At 45.5% G+C, this 17,598-nt stretch overlaps 1 protein-coding gene across 50 annotated transcripts in view; it reads left to right on the top strand.

Annotated features, from left to right (window-relative positions):
* TRDN (triadin) overlaps positions 1 to 17,598 on the top strand; it is a 1,346,604-nt gene that overhangs the window by 111,437 nt on the left and 1,217,569 nt on the right. For all 50 annotated transcript variants that reach the window (XM_073675989.1, XM_073675970.1, XM_073675994.1 and 47 more), the window contains exon 3: positions 5,048 to 5,089. In XM_073675989.1, coding sequence (XP_073532090.1) covers positions 5,048 to 5,089 — 42 coding nt within the window. The remainder of the gene's footprint in view (positions 1 to 5,047; positions 5,090 to 17,598) is intronic.

Here is a 17,598-nt window from a genome sequence, read left to right as displayed (position 1 = left end):
GTTCACCATCAAATACCGGGCAGGACGCTCCAATACCAACGCGGACGCCCTGTCCAGGATGCCAAACCTACCGGACGTAGGAGAAGATCCAGAGGGACTGGAAGAAGTCGAACTCCCCGCGTTTCACCGTCATGGGACTATCCAGTATTCCCATCGGGTAAGGAGTAAGCAAGGCGCTACGCTTAACCCCTTACCTCACTACAACTGGGCGGAAACGCAAGACAGTGACCCTGCCGTCCGGCTGGTGAAGGAGATGCTGACTCGGCCAGAGGCTCGCCTTGACCCAGACGCTCCGGATGAAGCCAAGCAACTGTGGGCAGAAAAGAGTAGACTGTTCCTTTACAAGGGGAAGTTGTGCCGCAGGATGGTTAACTCCCGGACGCATGAACTAATCTGGCAAGTAGTGGTGCCACGACGAGACGCAGCCATGGTGATGGAGGCATACCACGATGGAGCTGGGCATTTTGGATGGAAGAAGCTGGAGTTCCTGCTGCGCGGGCGGTTCCATTGGGTAGGCATGAGGGGAACCATCGAGAGGTGGTGCAGAGACTGTGGCCCGTGCAACCTGAGGAGGAAGGACCGTGCCAGCCAGAAGACTCCCCTGCAGTCCATCGTCACCCGGCAGCCGTTGGAACTGGTAGCCTTGGATCATGTAAAACTGACCCCAAGCAGAAGTGGCTACGTCTACGCACTAACCATCGTGGATCACTACTCCCGGTTCTTGGTTGTCGTCCCCGTCAAGGACTTAACAGCTCGAACAGCAGCTAGAGCCTTCCAGCAGCATTTCTGCCGTCCACACGGGTACCCGGACCAAGTGTTGACAGACCAGGGACCTGCCTTTGAAGCAGAGGTCTTCCAAGAATTCTGCACTCTGTATGGCTGCCGGAAGATAAGGACGACACCCTATCATCCGCAAACTAATGGACTTTGTGAGAAAATGAACCAGGTGGTGATAGATCTTCTGAAAACATTGCCCCTGGAAGAACACAGTCTGTGGCCTGAGAGGCTGCCCGACCTAGTGGACCTATACAACCACATCCCGGTAGGTTCCACCAACTGTACCCCGGCTTACCTGATGAGGGCAAGACCTGGGAAGCTACCTGTTGACCTGGAGATGGGAGTCCTGACACCCGAGGACACTTCACCAGAAGCAGACTGGGACACAGAGAGGCAGCAGCAGTACCGGAAAGTACAGGAGAGCATGGAGCGAAGTCTCTGTCAAGCTAGGGAAAGACAAGAGAAAACTTACAACCAGTGTGCTCCCGCTGTTCCCCTGGTACCCGGAGAGCAGGTCTTGAAGAGGAAAAGGCGGCTCCACAAGTTGGACGACCAGTGGGAGAAGGACTCGTACATCGTACTGCCCTCAAGCCACGACAACCCAAAGGTCTGTACCATCAGTAAAGACGGAGGGGAAACCACAACCATTGTATCCCGGGATCACCTGAAGAAGTGTCCCGAACAGCTACGGAACCCTGAAGAGGAACAAGAAGACCCTCGACCCGTAGAGGAAAGGGAAGATATGGTTAGTACTGTGCTCGGAGACTTCCCTCGGTCTTGGACTCAAGTCAATGGCGCAGTTGTGGTACCCGTACTCACCTTCCTCCAACCAGCATCCCAAGCACCTACGGAGCAACAGCTAGAGCTGGAAGAACAGCCGGTCCAGGAGGCAGAAGACCCCACACCAGCAGACCAGGAGGATCAACCCTCTGCTTATAGTGAGCCTGCCATGCCTCTAGTGAGCCAAAGGGCCCGTGGACAGCTGCCCAGTTTACCCTTGACAGTTCCTACACCGTGTAGTTCGGGGCTAGACAGTCAGCTCCGTAGGTCCACTAGGGCCACTAGAGGCCAGTTACCCGCACGATGGAGGATTTGAAGTGTATAAGTTGTTTTATTTATGGTTACCTGTTTTTCTTGTTGCTTGTAAATAATTATGTGTTTCTAGTTATTTTTAGGAGTCCTTGGTGGATTTACCGGGAATCCTTGTACAATTAGTTGGAGCGTAACCCAGGATGGACTAAAAGACTGATAAGGACTCGGGGCAGGATAGACCCCTACCTGGTTACGTCTCCCTGTTTTGGTGAAATGGACACCTTTGTTTTCTTCAAAACTGCACCCGGTTGCGGACACGCCGTAACCATCTTTATGTGTTTTTCTTATTGTATTATTATTGTTTATACCTTGTTATGTTTTTTTCTAAAAATATGTTTAGTCCCGGAGTACTAAAGTTCACTAGGGGGGAATGTGACACCCCAGGGGTCTGGTTGCCACAGTGATAGAGATATTACGTCTGAGAGCAGGTGGGAGGTCTCTTGGTCAGGGATCCTATGCATACCACACCTCCTGCCCAGTCCTGGGAGGGGAAGAACTTCCCCTATATAAACCTAGGGCTGAGGCAGGGTGAGTGAGTAGAGAAGAAGTAGAGACAGAGAAAAGAAGCAAATATAGGAACAGAACATCAGGAGCTCTGTGGGAGCAGTGTTACAAGGAGTCAGGGGCTGGCAGCTGCAGAGCTCGCCCTGACTGAGAAGATTTCTTACCGGACCCGGAGTCCGAGGCTGTGGGGACTAACTCCTACCCAGCAGCAGAATCCGTCAGGCAGGGGATTCCAGGTCCTCTGGCCAAGAAACCCGAAGGCACGGTCACACGCATGGGACAAGCACCGCCGTCGTGGAGCGGAAGCTACTAGAAGGCCCTGAGTCACCGGCCATACGGGTGAGCACCACACGGTACACTGAGGGACGTGGGCTACTTATACCCGCCTCTAGCAAGGTAGCCAGAAGAGTACAGTTAGTTTGGGAGGCCTACAACTCCGCCTGGCCAGGGGAGATCCCATCTGCTCAAGGACTGACCAGGCCCCAATCGCTAGCCAGTACTCCTGGAGGGTCTATCTTTGTCACCAGTAAAGACCCTGAACTACACCGTACCGTCTCCGAGTGGTTCCAGCTACCCCCATCATCCACGTCGGCTGCCCTGAGGCCATACCCCTCCCGTTGGGGGTTATACTATCACGCTGCACAATCCTACCACCGGCCTCAGCGGTCTGCCCTGCAGCAGCAGCTCCTTAGCTGTACTCAACGGGTGGCGTAGTCGTCCAACATCTACCGCTGATACATCGCCGCTCAGTTTGACTCCCTGGGCACGGACCGGGTCACCGCCACGAGACTACAATCCTCAACAGATCCGGCTCCGGGTAAGCTCCCGCGTGCGCAACGCAGCGTGACACAGGCCCAGGGGCGCGTCATATATATAGAATATATAGCTTGCCCATCTCACAATCCAAGAAACTCATTTTCTGTGGCACACAAGCCTTGGTTTCAAAATTTATGTTTAGTAGGAAAATCATGACAGAGGGGTATTAAACTGCCCTCATTTTTTCAGTATGTGGACAATTAAAAAAAGCTGTTAAGGTGTTGTTATTACATAATATCACAATTCAATTGGTTCACACTGATTGACTAAACATGTACAGTATCTCACTATATCTCTTAATTGTTTTGATTAGGATTCATAGACTGAGACTATCGCTCCAATTTTCAATCTAATTAAGCACCCTATTAGTATCGCACAATTGGCCTTTTTCTATCCGTATGTGGAATGAGCTGTGCACTCTGACCTCCTACCTCTAGACTAGTAAAGCCTAAAATGGCGCTGCTTATCAGGTCCCCATGTTTACACTGGTTGTAATAGGTCACCTGATTGGCTGAGCTAGACAATATGATGCGATAGCTGCAGGGCATAATGGGTAAGATCGCATGGCCATTCCTTATGTCATTAGCCTGCACTTCAGCAGTGTGTAAAATGGCACTGGGCATTTTTTTTCGATCCTCGTGAATCAAATCTCAAAAAAATTTGCATTTGTGGACACTTGTGAATTTAAGGAATTTCGACTCGTAATCAATCCTCCATGGATCCATCTGCTTATCTCTATGTGTTTCTTTGCACTGCTGTATGAGCTCAATACTCGAGTGAATTAGCCCTTAAAGGATAATCTTCTTCCAGAAAGAAATGTAACACCAAAAATTAAAAGAGTAGCAAAAGAAAAATAAATGAAAATGGAAAAAGAAAAGGAAACTGATTTCAAATTTCAGTTGGAACGTATGACATTTCAGATTATAGAACCGTTTTAATAAAACTAAAGGGCTGGACTCTGAAAATTGCCAAACTCTCCAGGTCAAATTACTATAATGTATAATATATATTTCTTTTTCTTTCTATCATTATTACTAATAAAACAACAACAATAGCAATAATAATAATAATTTGAAAGAATTATTTGAAAATGCAGTTAAAACTCAGCTCTTCTACAGTAAATGTCCGCCCTATTACAGTGGTAAAGTCTTCTCATGAGGGATGGTTCACTAAAAGAAGAAATCCAATATACAAAGTATCTAAAAATCCATCAGGGATAGGCACAAACTGACCCGTGGAAATTTGGGTTCTGGTACCCGACCCGAACTATAGTCCAAAGTTAGGTTTGGGTACCAGAACTGTACCCAAACTTGAGCCAGAATCCAAAGGCCATTGAAAACAACCCAATTAAAAACAATGGAGACTCGAACATTGGATCTGGAAAACAGATTAGTGGTGGTATTGTCCATGTCTGAAAATGATGAATAATGCTAGTATGGAGACCAATTAGTGTCCACAGTAACTCCGACTGCCTCTTTCAAATGAATGGCGCCATTGGGGCTCTGTTGAGGTTTTCTGTTGAGTACTTAATAGAAATCCCGACATAATTCTCGACATACACCATTGCATAAGGGTGAATCTAGCCTGTTGTTTAAATATGGTATTTTGGAAACATTTTCACACAGGATTTTTGGTATTTAGAGTAGAAATGATTATCTTTAGATAATGGTTGGACACTATTATTCCATACAGTGAAGTTAATATGTTTACGGTGATGATCACTAGTTTGCTAGGTATATAAGTGCTCAGTGCTTACCAAAATCCTACAAAAATGCAACTTTTAAGGGAAAGTGCTAACATGTTTCCTTTATTTTTCCATTATCATCATCTCCATGAATGCTCCTGCCATCATCAATAGACACGTATTCCCAGTACTGTGATGACCCCTGTTTACCACCTGGTAAAGACTTTCTGCCTGCAGTGTTTCTGTTCTATTAACCATTTGTGGCTTACAGTTGTGTCTGACACTGTCTATGTAGTGTACACACATTCAGTAGGCATACTGATTACAGGTACTAATGACATGGCATGTGTGCATAAATTGACAGCTCAGCTACAAAAAAAATTCTAACGCTTTTTTTGTTTTCTACAAAACTAGTGAAGTATTTAACTGTGCAAATTGATATCAGAAGATCAGTCTTATGGAAACAAAGTGCTAGCAGGCGATGATAGAAATGCTAGTGTTTATAGAGTTGCGTACTGTATTAGACCCACTTGTCAAATTGTAATCCACAAGTACAGAAATAGAATATTCCCGGGTGACCATTTATGGTTCTGACAGCAGCTGTGATAATCTAATGTATGACTCATTTACTTATTTAAAGGGGGTTTCCACTCTCTTGAAACTCATGACTTCTTCCCCTAGTATTTTCCACAAGGTTTATTAAAACAATCACTTTACTTTTCACTTTTACTTTTTTCCCTCTTGGATTTTATATAATTCTGAGGAAATAAAAACCCTATATGCCTTTGTTTGAAAACAAATGACTATGATAGCACAGTATGAACCCTGACTGATATGTGTCCTATTTCAGCCCTGTAGAAATAATGTACATGGCTATGTGCATAAGGCCTAAGGGTACCTCATTTTTTTAAACTAATGAGAGTCTATCACCTCCAATATGCTAACTAAACCACTTATACAAGTATGTAGGGGACTTAGCCCCTATAAAAACACTAACTATAGCAGAGCTATTAGTGGTTTACTTGCTAAAAAAATTATTTGCATCCTGAGCACTGTCATATCTTCTCAATCAGTGGCTATGTGTGGACACTGTGGCCACACTCACATAGTGTCACTGTCGACTCTCGAAGCTCGCTCCTGTCTGCAGTATAGCGCACAGCGGTGGCTCCAGACAGGAGCGAGCATTGAGGGTAGACAGTAAAACTATGTGAGAGCGATTCAGTGTCCATGTGTAGGAGCAGAGCAACTGACTGTCATATCTTGATTGACAGCACTCAACAGACACGGCAGCTACACTTTCACAGTGTCATTGTCGGCTCTCATCTTTAACTCCTGTCTGCAGCTCTCTCTCTGTACTGTGCTGCAGACAGGAGTAAGATTTGTCCGTGCAGAGCTGATAATTGAGTTAAATCAATAGTAATGTTGTCAATAAAGATAAGACAGTGCACAGTATGCAAATTGTGAGGGCTTAACGGTACACTGAGCCCTTGGCCATGTCAAGGGTACATCCATGACCCATTTGCATACAAAATATATATACATTTTTTATTATGTCAACCAAACTGCTAAAAGCTATACTACAGGTATGATTTTTATTGGAGCTAAGTCCTTTACATATCATATCTGTATAAGTGATTTAGTTAGCATATTGGGGGTGACAAACTCCCTTTAAAGGGAATCTGTCAGCATTTTTTTGCTATGTAATGCAACTACAGCATAATGTAGCAGCTGAGACACAGATTTCAGTAATATGTCACTTATTAGGCTGTGTGCTGTTGTTTCCATACAATGAAGGTTTTATCACTAGCAGATTAACACTGTTTGGACCACAGTGCACACGAGCCCTGGTCCAACCACGCCCCCTCCTCTGATAAGCAGCTCATTGTCAATAAACAATTTACACAGAAAGCTGTGATGGGAGCAGGGTTAGATTTCTGAGCTCTACTGCATGCTACATCTAAAAACTCTGATTGTGTCACAATTGCTGCACCCTGTAAACTAAGTGATACATCGCTGGAATGAGGGTCTCTTTTCCTACATTATGCCGCTCTCAGATGAGGTAGCAAAAACCTGGTGACAGATTCCCTTTAATACAGTAATGTCCCATAGCAACAATTAGATGATTGAATCTGTATAGTATCTTATATAGCTTCCAATAACTGTGTGTAATAAACTGTTCATAACAATATAGTATGCGAGAAGAATGCACAGTATGATATCTATAGAAAAAATATACCAAGAACAATAAAAATAAATCAGAATAAGCTCATAATATGTCTTTTTTCAGTATCCCAGTTTTCATCGTTATAGATGTAAGTGCTCAGAATGCTGAGCTGTGTATAAACCTACCCACACAACTGATTGGCAGCTTCCTGCTTACACTGTGCATTTTCAGAAAGCTGATAAGTAGTGGTGGGGTCAGGGTTACATAGATTAGGCTGACTGACTTGCAGCTGTGATATAGTCCTGCAGTTAAAATCTCCTGCTGATAAAACACTGATTGCACTGAAACTACAGTAAGTGACACATGCCTGGAATCAGCCTTTCTGCCCCTACATCATGCTGCTCTCAGACTAAATAGCAAAAACCCGGTGACACATTCCCTTTAAATGAGATTGAGATGCACTGAGCTGCAATACCAGGAACAGCCAGAACCAAATAAGCATAATGCTTGGTATACAACAAAGTATTTGAGTTCCTTATACAACTAAGCAGTGGAGGTGCTAGAATTCGGACCCTGAGGATTTAATATTAATGCCCTGTTATAAAAAAAAGACTGAACAGAATTGTTTCAGAAATCCCCTTAAAGTGAACCTGTGAGCAGGATTTTGCTAAGTAATCTACTGGTATTTTTCATGTTGGGGCTGTTGCACTGATTAAAATGATACCTGAGGTGAAGAAATCTATCTTGTGCTTCTTGTGTAATCAGTGTTTTCAGTTTTGAGTTAATGATATGCCCATGCTCCGTGGCAGGACTGTAGGCAGGGTCTTTCCTTGGTGCTCTAGGCCAGATCAGCAAAAAAAGACCTGCCCAGAGACCACCCCGAAGCATAAGTTTGTTCCTCTTCATAGAGACAGAGACAGATAGAGGTGGGCATGTGGGGAGGTCTCATCTTGCTGATCTGGCCTTGAGTGCCAACATGACACGGCCTGTAGTTTACTTAGCAAAATACTTCTGGCAGGTTCGCTTTAAAGCAGATTAATGCAGGTTCGCTTTTAACATGTGACCAGACATGAAATGCCCTGCAGATTGCTATGGGTCTGTGTCTTGAAACCCAATTATTGCTTAAAGGGAAACTGTCACCCTCTGGCACTTTTCAGACCTCTATTATCGGCAAACAGGTGATAGAAAGCTATAATATAATGCTGCAAGTGTCCCTCTGTCTGAAGCCTCTATAGACTGCACAAGCTTGACACGCCTGCACAGTCAGGCTCCAGACAGAAGATCGTATGGAGCCGTTACAGGTAAGAGGAGTTTATGGCACCGGAGATCGCGGTATGCGTAGGCACTTACAGCATACCGCGATCTCCGGCGCCATACTTACATACTTACCTGATTGGAAGGAGACTTGCCGCTGTGCCTTTCTTCTGGCCGGAGACCGGGGGCAGAGTGAAGGCGTCGGAATCGGCGCACGCGCATAGAGCTACCCAGCGCCATTTTACTGAAGACACATTTGCCGTGTGTCTTCAGCAAAATGGCTCCAGAAAGCGCGGTATGGGCACGGGCGTACTCCGGCGCTGCACTCCTCCCCCGGCCTCCGGCAGAGCAGGACACAGCAGCGCTGGAGCACAGGGAAGAAAGGTGAGTATAAGTGGGTTTTTTTGCATGTGTGCAGCGTGAAAGGGATGAGGGGTGCCATATATACCAGGATTGGGGGGTGACGGGACCATGCATACCAGGATTGGGAGGTGAGGGGGCCACACATACCAGGATTTGGGGATGAGGGGGCCACACATACCAGGATTGGGGGAAGAGGGGGCCACACATACCAGGATTGGGGGGTGATGGGTATCATGCATACCAGGATTGGGGGGTGAGGGGTGCCATGCATACCAGGATTGAGGATGAGGGGTGACATGAATACCAGGATTGGGGATGAGGGGTGCCATGCATACCAGGATTGTGGGTGATGGGTGCCATGCATACAGGATTGGGGATGAGGGGTGCCATGCATATCAGGATTGGGTGATGAGGGGACCATACATACCAGGATTCGGGGTGAGGGGACCATGCATACTAGGATTGGGACATGAGGGGGCCACAGATGCCAGGATTGGGGGATGAGGGGTACCATACATACCAGGTTTGGGGGTGAGGGGACCATGCATACCAGGATTGGAAGGTGAGGGGGCCACACATACTAGGATTGGGGGATGAGGGGGCCACGCATACCAGGATTGGGGGATGAGGGGTACCATACATACCAGGATTGAGGGGAGAAGGGTGCCATGCATACCAGGATTGGTGTGTGAGGGGTGCCATGCATGCCAGGATTGGGGGATGAGGGGACCATGCATACCAGGATTGGGGGGTGAGGGGACCATGCATACCAGGATTGGGGGTGAGGGGACCACACATAACACGATTGGGGGATGAGGGGTAGCATGCATACCAGGATTGGGGGATGAGGGGTATCATGTATACCAGGATTGGGGGATGAGGGATACCATGCATACCAGGATTGGGGGATGAGGAGTGCCATGCATACCAGGATAGGGATGAGGGGGCCATACATACCAGGATTGGGGATGAGAAACCCATGCATACCAGGATGAGGGATTGAGTACCATACATGCCAGGATTGTGGGATGGGGGAGTCATGCATACCAGAATTGGGGGATGAGGTCTGCCATACATACCAGGATTGAGATGAGGAGTGCCATGTATCTCAAAATTGGGATGAGGGGAGCCATGCATACCAGGATGAGGGATGGGGTGCCATGCATACCAGGATTGGGATGAGGGGTGCCATGTATACCAGATTTGAAATGAGGGGTGCCATGTATACCAGGATTGGGGATGGGGGGTGCCATGCATACCAGGATTGGGGATGAGGGGTGCCATGCATGCCAGGATTGGGGGATGAGGGGTGCCATGCATACCAGGATTGGGGGATGAGGGGTACCATGCATACCAGGATTGGGGAATGATGAGTACCATGCATACCAGGATAGGGATCTGGGGGGGCATGCATACCAGGATTCAGATGAGAGGCCATGCATACCAGGATAGGGATGACTGGTACCATGTATACCAGGATAGGAATGAGGGGTACCATGCATACCAGGATGAGGGATGGGGTGCCATGCATTCCAGGATAGTGATGAGGGGTACCATGCATACCAGGATAGGGATGAGGGATGGGGTACCATGCATACCAGGATTGGGTATGAGGGAGCCTTGCATACCAGGATGAGGGGCGCAATGCATGCCAGGATTGGAATGAGGGGTGCCATGCATACCAGGATTGGTGATGAGGAGTGCCATGCATACCAGGATTGGGGGTGAGGGGTGCCATGCATACCAGGATTGGGGGTGAGAGGTGCCATGCATACCAGGATAGGGATGAGGGGTGCCATGCATACCAGGATAGGGAGGAGGGGTACCATGCATACCAGGATTAGGATGAGGGGTACCATGTATATCAGGATAGGCATGAGGGGTACCATACATACGAGGATGAGGGTTACCAAACATACCAGAATAGGGATGAGGGGTGCCATGCATACCAGGATTGGGATGAGGGGTACCATGTATACCAGGATAGGCATGAGGGGTACCATGCTTACCAGGATGAGGGATGGGGTGCCATGCATACCAGGATAGGGATGAGGGAGCCATGCATACCAGGATGAGGGGTGCCATGCATGCCAGGATTGGGATGAGGGGTGCCATGCATGCCAGGATTGGGGATGAGGGGTGCCATGCATACCAGGATTGGGGATGAGGGGTGCCATGCATACCAGGATTGGGGGTGAGGGGTGCCATGCATACAGGATTGGGGGTGAGGGATGCCATGCATACCAGGATTGGAGGTGAGGGGTGCCATGCATACCAGGATAGGGATGAGGCGTGTCATGCATACCAGGATAGGGATGAGGGGTGCATTGCATACCACGATTAATGTTGAGAGGTGCCATGCATACCAGGATTGGGGATGAGGGGTGCCATGCATACCAGGATTGAGGGTGAGGGGTGCCATGCATACCAGTATTGGGGGTGAGAGGTTCCATGCATACCAGGATAGGGATGAGGGCAGCACATAACAGGATGGTGGAACAGAATTGGGGAGTACAAATACCAGGATGGGGGCAGCACAAATACCATGATGGGGGCAGCACAAATACCAGCAGGGGAGACGATATACCAATAAAAATGCTCACCACCCGGGCGTAGAACGGGCTCAGTAGCTAGTGTAAATATATACATACAGTACAGACCAAAAGTTTGGACACACCTTCTCATTTAAAGATTTTTCTGTATTTTCATGACTTTGAAAATTGTACATTCACACTGAAGGCATCAAAACTATGAATTAACACATGTGGCATTATATACTTAACAAAAAGGTGTGAAACAACTGAAAATATGTCTTATATTCTAGGTTCTTCAAAGTAGCCACCTTTTGCTTTGATGACTGCTTTGCACACTCTTGGCATTCTCTTGATGAGCTTCAAGAGGTAGTCACCGGAAATGGTCTTCCAACAATCTTGAAGGAGTTCCCAGAGATGCTTAGCACTTGTTGGCCCTTTTGCCTTCACTCTGCGGTCCAGCTCACCCCAAACCATCTCGATTGGGTTCAGGTCTGGTGACTGTGGAGGCCAGGTCATCTGGCGTAGCACCCCATCACTCTCCTTCTTGGTCAAATAGCCCTTACACAGCCTGGAGGTGTGTTTGGGGTCATTGTCCTGTTGAAAAATAAATGATGGTCCAACTAAACGCAAACCGGATGGAATAGCATGCCGCTGCAAGATGCTGTTGTAGCCATGCTGGTTCAGTATGCCTTCAATTTTGAATAAATCCCCAACAGTGTCACCAGCAAAGCACCCCCACACCATCACACCTCCTCCTCCATGCTTCACGGTGGGAACCAGGCATGTAGAGTCCATCCGTTCACCTTTTCTGCGTCGCACAAAGACACGGTGGTTGGAACCAAAAATCTCATATTTGGACTCATCAAACCAAAGCACAGATTTCCACTGGTCTAATGTCCATTCCTTGTGTTCTTTAGCCCAAACAAGTCTCTTCTGCTTGTTGCCTGTCCTTAGCAGTGCTTTCCTAGCAGCTATTTTACCATGAAGGCCTGCTGCACAAAGTCTCCTCTTAACAGTTGTTGAAGAGATGTGTCTGCTGCTAGAACTCTGTGTGGCATTGACCTGGTCTCTAATCTGAGCTGCTGTTAACCTGTGATTTCTGAGGCTGGTGACTCGGATAAACTTATCCTCAAAAGCAAAGGTGACTCTTGGTCTTCCTTTCCTGGGGCGGTCCTCATGTGAGCCAGTTTCTTTGTAGCGCTTGATGGTTTTTGCAACTGCACTTGGGGACACTTTAAAAGTTTTCCCAATTTTTCGCACTGATTGACCTTCATTTCTTAAAGTAATGATGGTCACTCATTTTTCTTTACTTAGCTGCTTTTTTCTTGCCATAATACAAATTCTAACAGTCTATTCAATAGGACTATCAGCTGTGTATCCACCAGACTTCTGCACAACACAACTGATGGTCCCAACCGCATTTATAAGGCAAGAAATCCCACTTATTAAACCTGACAGGGCACACCTGTGAAGTGAAAACCATTTCCGGTGACTACCTCTTGAAGCTCATCAAGAGAATGCCAAGAGTGTGCAAAGCAGTCATCAAAGCAAAAGGTGGCTACTTTGAAGAACCTAGAATATAAGACCTATTTTCAGTTGTTTCACACTTTTTTGTTAAGTATATAATCCCACATGTGTTAATTCATAGTTTTGATGCCTTCAGTGTGAATGTACAATTTTCAAAGTCATGAAAATACAGAAAAATCTTTAAATGAAAAGGTGTGTCCAAACTTTTGGTCTGTACTGTACATGTATGCCCCATATTAGTGGTCTTGTGGCTGTAAAATTGGGGAGAAATATTTTAATTAAACAAGTAGGCGGGATTTCTTCCCGTCCCCCGGACGGGAACACATCGTAAGCCACAAGAAATAAAAAGCAATTTCACAGCCACAAGACCTCTAATATGAGCCAAACAGGTATGTATAGATTCACATTTCTATCACCTGTATGCCCATATTAGAGGTCTGGAAAGTGCCAGGGGGTGACAGATTTCCTTTAAAATATCAGGCGTCCTGCTCCTACATGAGCAAAAAGACAGCGCAGTATAACAGGCCACAATGTCCTGTTTGTTGCAGCTAATCAGATCTTAGTTGTCATCTGGAAGAATAATATATCTGATCGGAAGCAAAGGGGCTACCGGACCACGTTTTTCATTCTCTCCGGTCTGACACGTGGCGGATGGCTAATATTGCATCTGTTAAATCTTACTTTAAATAAAGATCTACTAATTCCCATGGAGTGCACAGTTGCCACTGTTTGTATGAGGAACATCTGCTGTAAGCAGCTGCTTTACCTTGAGTTTACAGAAAGCATAGATAATCACCAGCAAGCAGCTGCTCCTGTATACATAAAGGGCCTCATGTTTCACAACTGGCTCACTGAAAAAGTGCCATTGTTGCCAACAGAGACCAATCACTGTGCAGCTTTCATTTTCCCAGAGCATCTTTGCAAATAACTGGTTGCCACGGGCAACAAGAACGCATGAACAATACACTTCCTGTGAGATCCTTTTGATTATTTACTTTGCTACTTTTACACTCTCTATTGATTTGTGGAGTTTTTATCATGGTGGCAAAGAATTACATTTTTGATATGGAGAGGTAATATTTTAAATAAAGCAATGTGTAATAAGTGCAATGGGAAATCATTGGGACATAACTAATCAGATAGGAACATTCTTATACATATAATTATGAGACTGCATAGTTGGAGCATTATTACAACTCTCCATTTAATAACAGTATGGAAAGTTTACCTGCAGTCCCATGTAAAAGTAAATAAAAGGCTCTGTGTACAGTCATGGCCAAAAGTATTGAGAATGAGACAAATAGTAATTTTTCCAAAGTTTACTGCTTCATTTTTTGTAATGGCAATTTGCATATACTCCTGAATGTCAAAGAGTGATCAGCTTAACAGCAATTACTGTACTTGCAAAGTCAATATTTGGCCAGAAAATGAACTTTAACCCCCAAAACACATTTCAACATCATTGCAGTCCTGCCTTAAAAGGAGCAGCTAACATCGTTTTAGTGATTGATCCATTAACACAGGTGTGGGTGTTGATGAGGACAGGGCTGGCGATCAATCAGTCATGATTAAGTAAGAATGACATCACTGGACACTTTAAAAGGAGGCTGGTTCTTGGTATCATTGTTTCTCTTCAGTTAACCATGGTTATCTCTAAAGAAACACGTGCAGCCATCATTGCACTGCACAAAAATGGCCTAACAGAGAAGAGTATCGCAGCTACAAAGATTGCACCTCAGTCAACAATCTATCGCATCATCAAGAACTTCAAGGAGAGAGCTTCCATTGTTGTCAAAAAGGCTCCAGGGCGCCCAAGAAAGACCAGCAAGCGCCAGGACCGTATCTTAAAACTGTTTCAGCTGCGGGATCGGACTATCAGCAGTGCCGAGCTTGCTCAGGAATGGCAGCAGGCTGGTGTGAGTGCTTCTGCACGCACTGTGAGGCGGAGACTCTTTGAGCAAGGGCTGGATTCAAGGAGGGCAGCAAAGAAGCCACTTCTCTCCAGAAAAAACATCAGGGACCGACTGATATTCTGCAAAAGGTACAGGGAGTGGACTGCTGAGGACTGGGGCAAAGTCATTTTCTCTGATGAATCCCCTTTTCGATTGTTTGGGACATCTGGAAAACAGCTTATTCGGAGAAGAAGAGGTGAGCGCTACCACCAGTCTTGTCTCATGCCAACTGTAAAGCATCCTGAAACCATTCATGTGTGGGGTTGCTTCTCAGCCAAGGGAATCGGTTCACTCACAGTCTTGCCTAAAAACACAGCCATGAATAAAGAATGGTACCAGAATGTCCTCCAAGAGCAACTTCTCCCAACCGTCCAAGAGCAGTTTGGCGCCCAACAATGCCTTTTCCAGCATGGTGGAGCACCTTGCCATAAAGCAAAGGTGATAACTAAATGGCTAATGGAACAAAACATAGAGATTTTGGGTCCATGGCCTGGAAACTCCCCAGATCTTAATCCCATTGAGAACTTGTGGTCAATCATCAAGAGACGGGTGGACAAACAAAAACCAACAAATTCTGGCAAAATGCAAGCATTGATTATGCAAGAATGGACTGCTATCAGTCAGGATTTGGTCCAAAAGTTGATTGAGAGCATGCCAGGGAGAATTACAGAGGTCTTGAAGAAGAAGGGGCAACACTGCAAATATTGACTTGCTGCATTAACTCATTCTAACTGTCAATATAACCTATTGGTACTCATAATATGATTGCAATTATATTTCTGTATGTGATATAAACATCAGACAAACACTAATAAAAACCAGAGGCCAGCAGATCATGTGAAAATATAATTTTGGTGTCATTCTTAAAACTTTTGGCCATGACTGTACATATGCACATAAATGTAATCTTATAAGCAGAAACCATGATGCTACTGAGAACAGAAAAACATAGTAAACAATAGGAACAATAACTGTAAAGATGCACAACCAAATGTATGTAATAAGGGTGTTGCATCAGTCAAAATGAAAAGAAAAAATAAAAGGAAGAATAAGCAATACATAAAACAACAAGCACACCTAGGTATATAAAGCATATTTTATTCAAAACTACAAATCAGCACACAATGATTAAAAAAATTAAAACCAAAGTGTTTGCAACCCTGACACCCTTCAGGTCAATATACTACATATATACAGGTGCATCTCACTTAGTTAGAATATAATCAAAAAGTAAATTTATTTCAGTTCTTCAACACAAAAATTGAAACTCATATATTATATAGAGTCATTACAAACAGAGTGATCTATTTCAAGTGTTTATTTCTGTTAACGTTGATGGTTATGGCTTACAGCCAATGAAAACACAAAAGTCATTATCTCAATAAATTAGAATAATTAACAAAAAACACCTGCAAAGGCTTCATAAGCATTTAAAAAGGTCCCTTAGTCTGTTTCAGTAGGCTCCACAATCATGGGGAAGACTGCTGACTTGACAGATGTCCTGAAGGCAGTCATTGACACACTCCACAAGGTCCCAGGGTTCCAATTTTCATTTGGAAATCAAGGTCCCAGAGTCTGGAGGAAGAGTGGAGAGGCACACAATCCAAGTTGCTTGAGGTCTAGTGAGAAGTTTCCACAATCAGTGGCCACCTTTTGCTTTGATGACTGCTTTGCACACTCTTGGCATTCTCTTAATGAGCTTCAAGAGGTAGTCACCGGAAATGGTCTTCCAACAATCTTGAAGGAGTTCCCAGAGATGCTGAGCACTTGTTGGCCCTTTTGCCTTCACTCTGCGGTCCAGCTCACCCCAAACCATCTCGATTGGGTTCAGGTCTGGTGACTGTGGAGGCCAGGTCATCTGGCGTAGCACCCCATCACTCTCCTTCTTGGTCAAATAGCCCTTACACAGCCTGGAGGTGTGTTTGGGGTCATTGTCCTGTTGAAAAATAAATGATGGTCAAACTAAACGCAAACCGGATGGAATAGCATGCCGCTGCAAGATGCTGTGGTAGTCATGCTTGTTCAGTATGCCTTCAATTTTGAATAAATCCCCAACAGTGTCACCAGCAAAGCACCCCCACACCATCACACCTCCTCCTCTATGCTTCACGGTTTGAAAAAGGCATGTAGAGCCCATCCATTCACGTTTTCTGCGTCGCACAAAGACAGGGTGGTTGTAACCAAAGATCTCAAATTTGGACTCATCAGACCAAAGCACAGATTTCCACTGGTCTAATGTCCATTCCTTGTGTTCTTTAGCCCAAACAAGTCTCTTCTGCTTGTTGCCTGTCCTTAGCAGTGGTTTCCTAGCAGCTATTTTACCATGAAGGCCTGATGCACAAAGTCTCCTCTTAACAGTTGTTGTAGAGATGTGTCTGCTGCTAGAACTCTGTGTGGCATTGACCTGGTCTCTAATCTGAGCTGCTGTTAACCTGCGATTTTTGAGGCTGGTGATTCGGATAAACTTATCCTCAGAAGCTGAGGTGACTCTTGGTCTTCCTTTCCTGGGGCGGTCCTCATGTGAGACAGTTTCTTTTTAGCTATTGATGGTTTTTGCAACTGCACTTGGGGGCACTTTCAAAGCTTGCCCAATTTTTCGGACTGACTGACCTTCATTTCTTAAAGTAATGATGGCCACTCGTTTTTCTTAACTTAGCTGCTTTTTTCTTGCCATAATACAAATTCTAACAGTCTATTCAGTAGGACTATCTGCTGTGTATCCACCAGACTTCTGCACAACACAACAGATGGTCCCAATCCCATTTATATGGCAAGAAATCTTACTTATTAAACCTGACAGGGCACACCTGTGAAGTGAAAACCATTTCCGGTGACTACCTCTTGAAGCTCATCAAGAGAATGCCAACAGTGTGCAAAGCAGTCATGAAAGCAAAAGGTGGCTACTTTGAAGAATCTAGAATATAAGACATA

Source organism: Phyllobates terribilis, unplaced genomic scaffold (genome assembly GCF_046119375.1).
Source record: "Phyllobates terribilis strain yellow unplaced genomic scaffold, ASM4611937v1 Scaffold_3__8_contigs__length_932513732, whole genome shotgun sequence".
Lineage (NCBI taxonomy): Eukaryota > Metazoa > Chordata > Amphibia > Anura > Dendrobatidae > Phyllobates > Phyllobates terribilis.
The sequence above is the reverse complement of the archived record's forward strand: the minus strand, read 5'-3'. Positions and strand labels throughout refer to the sequence as shown.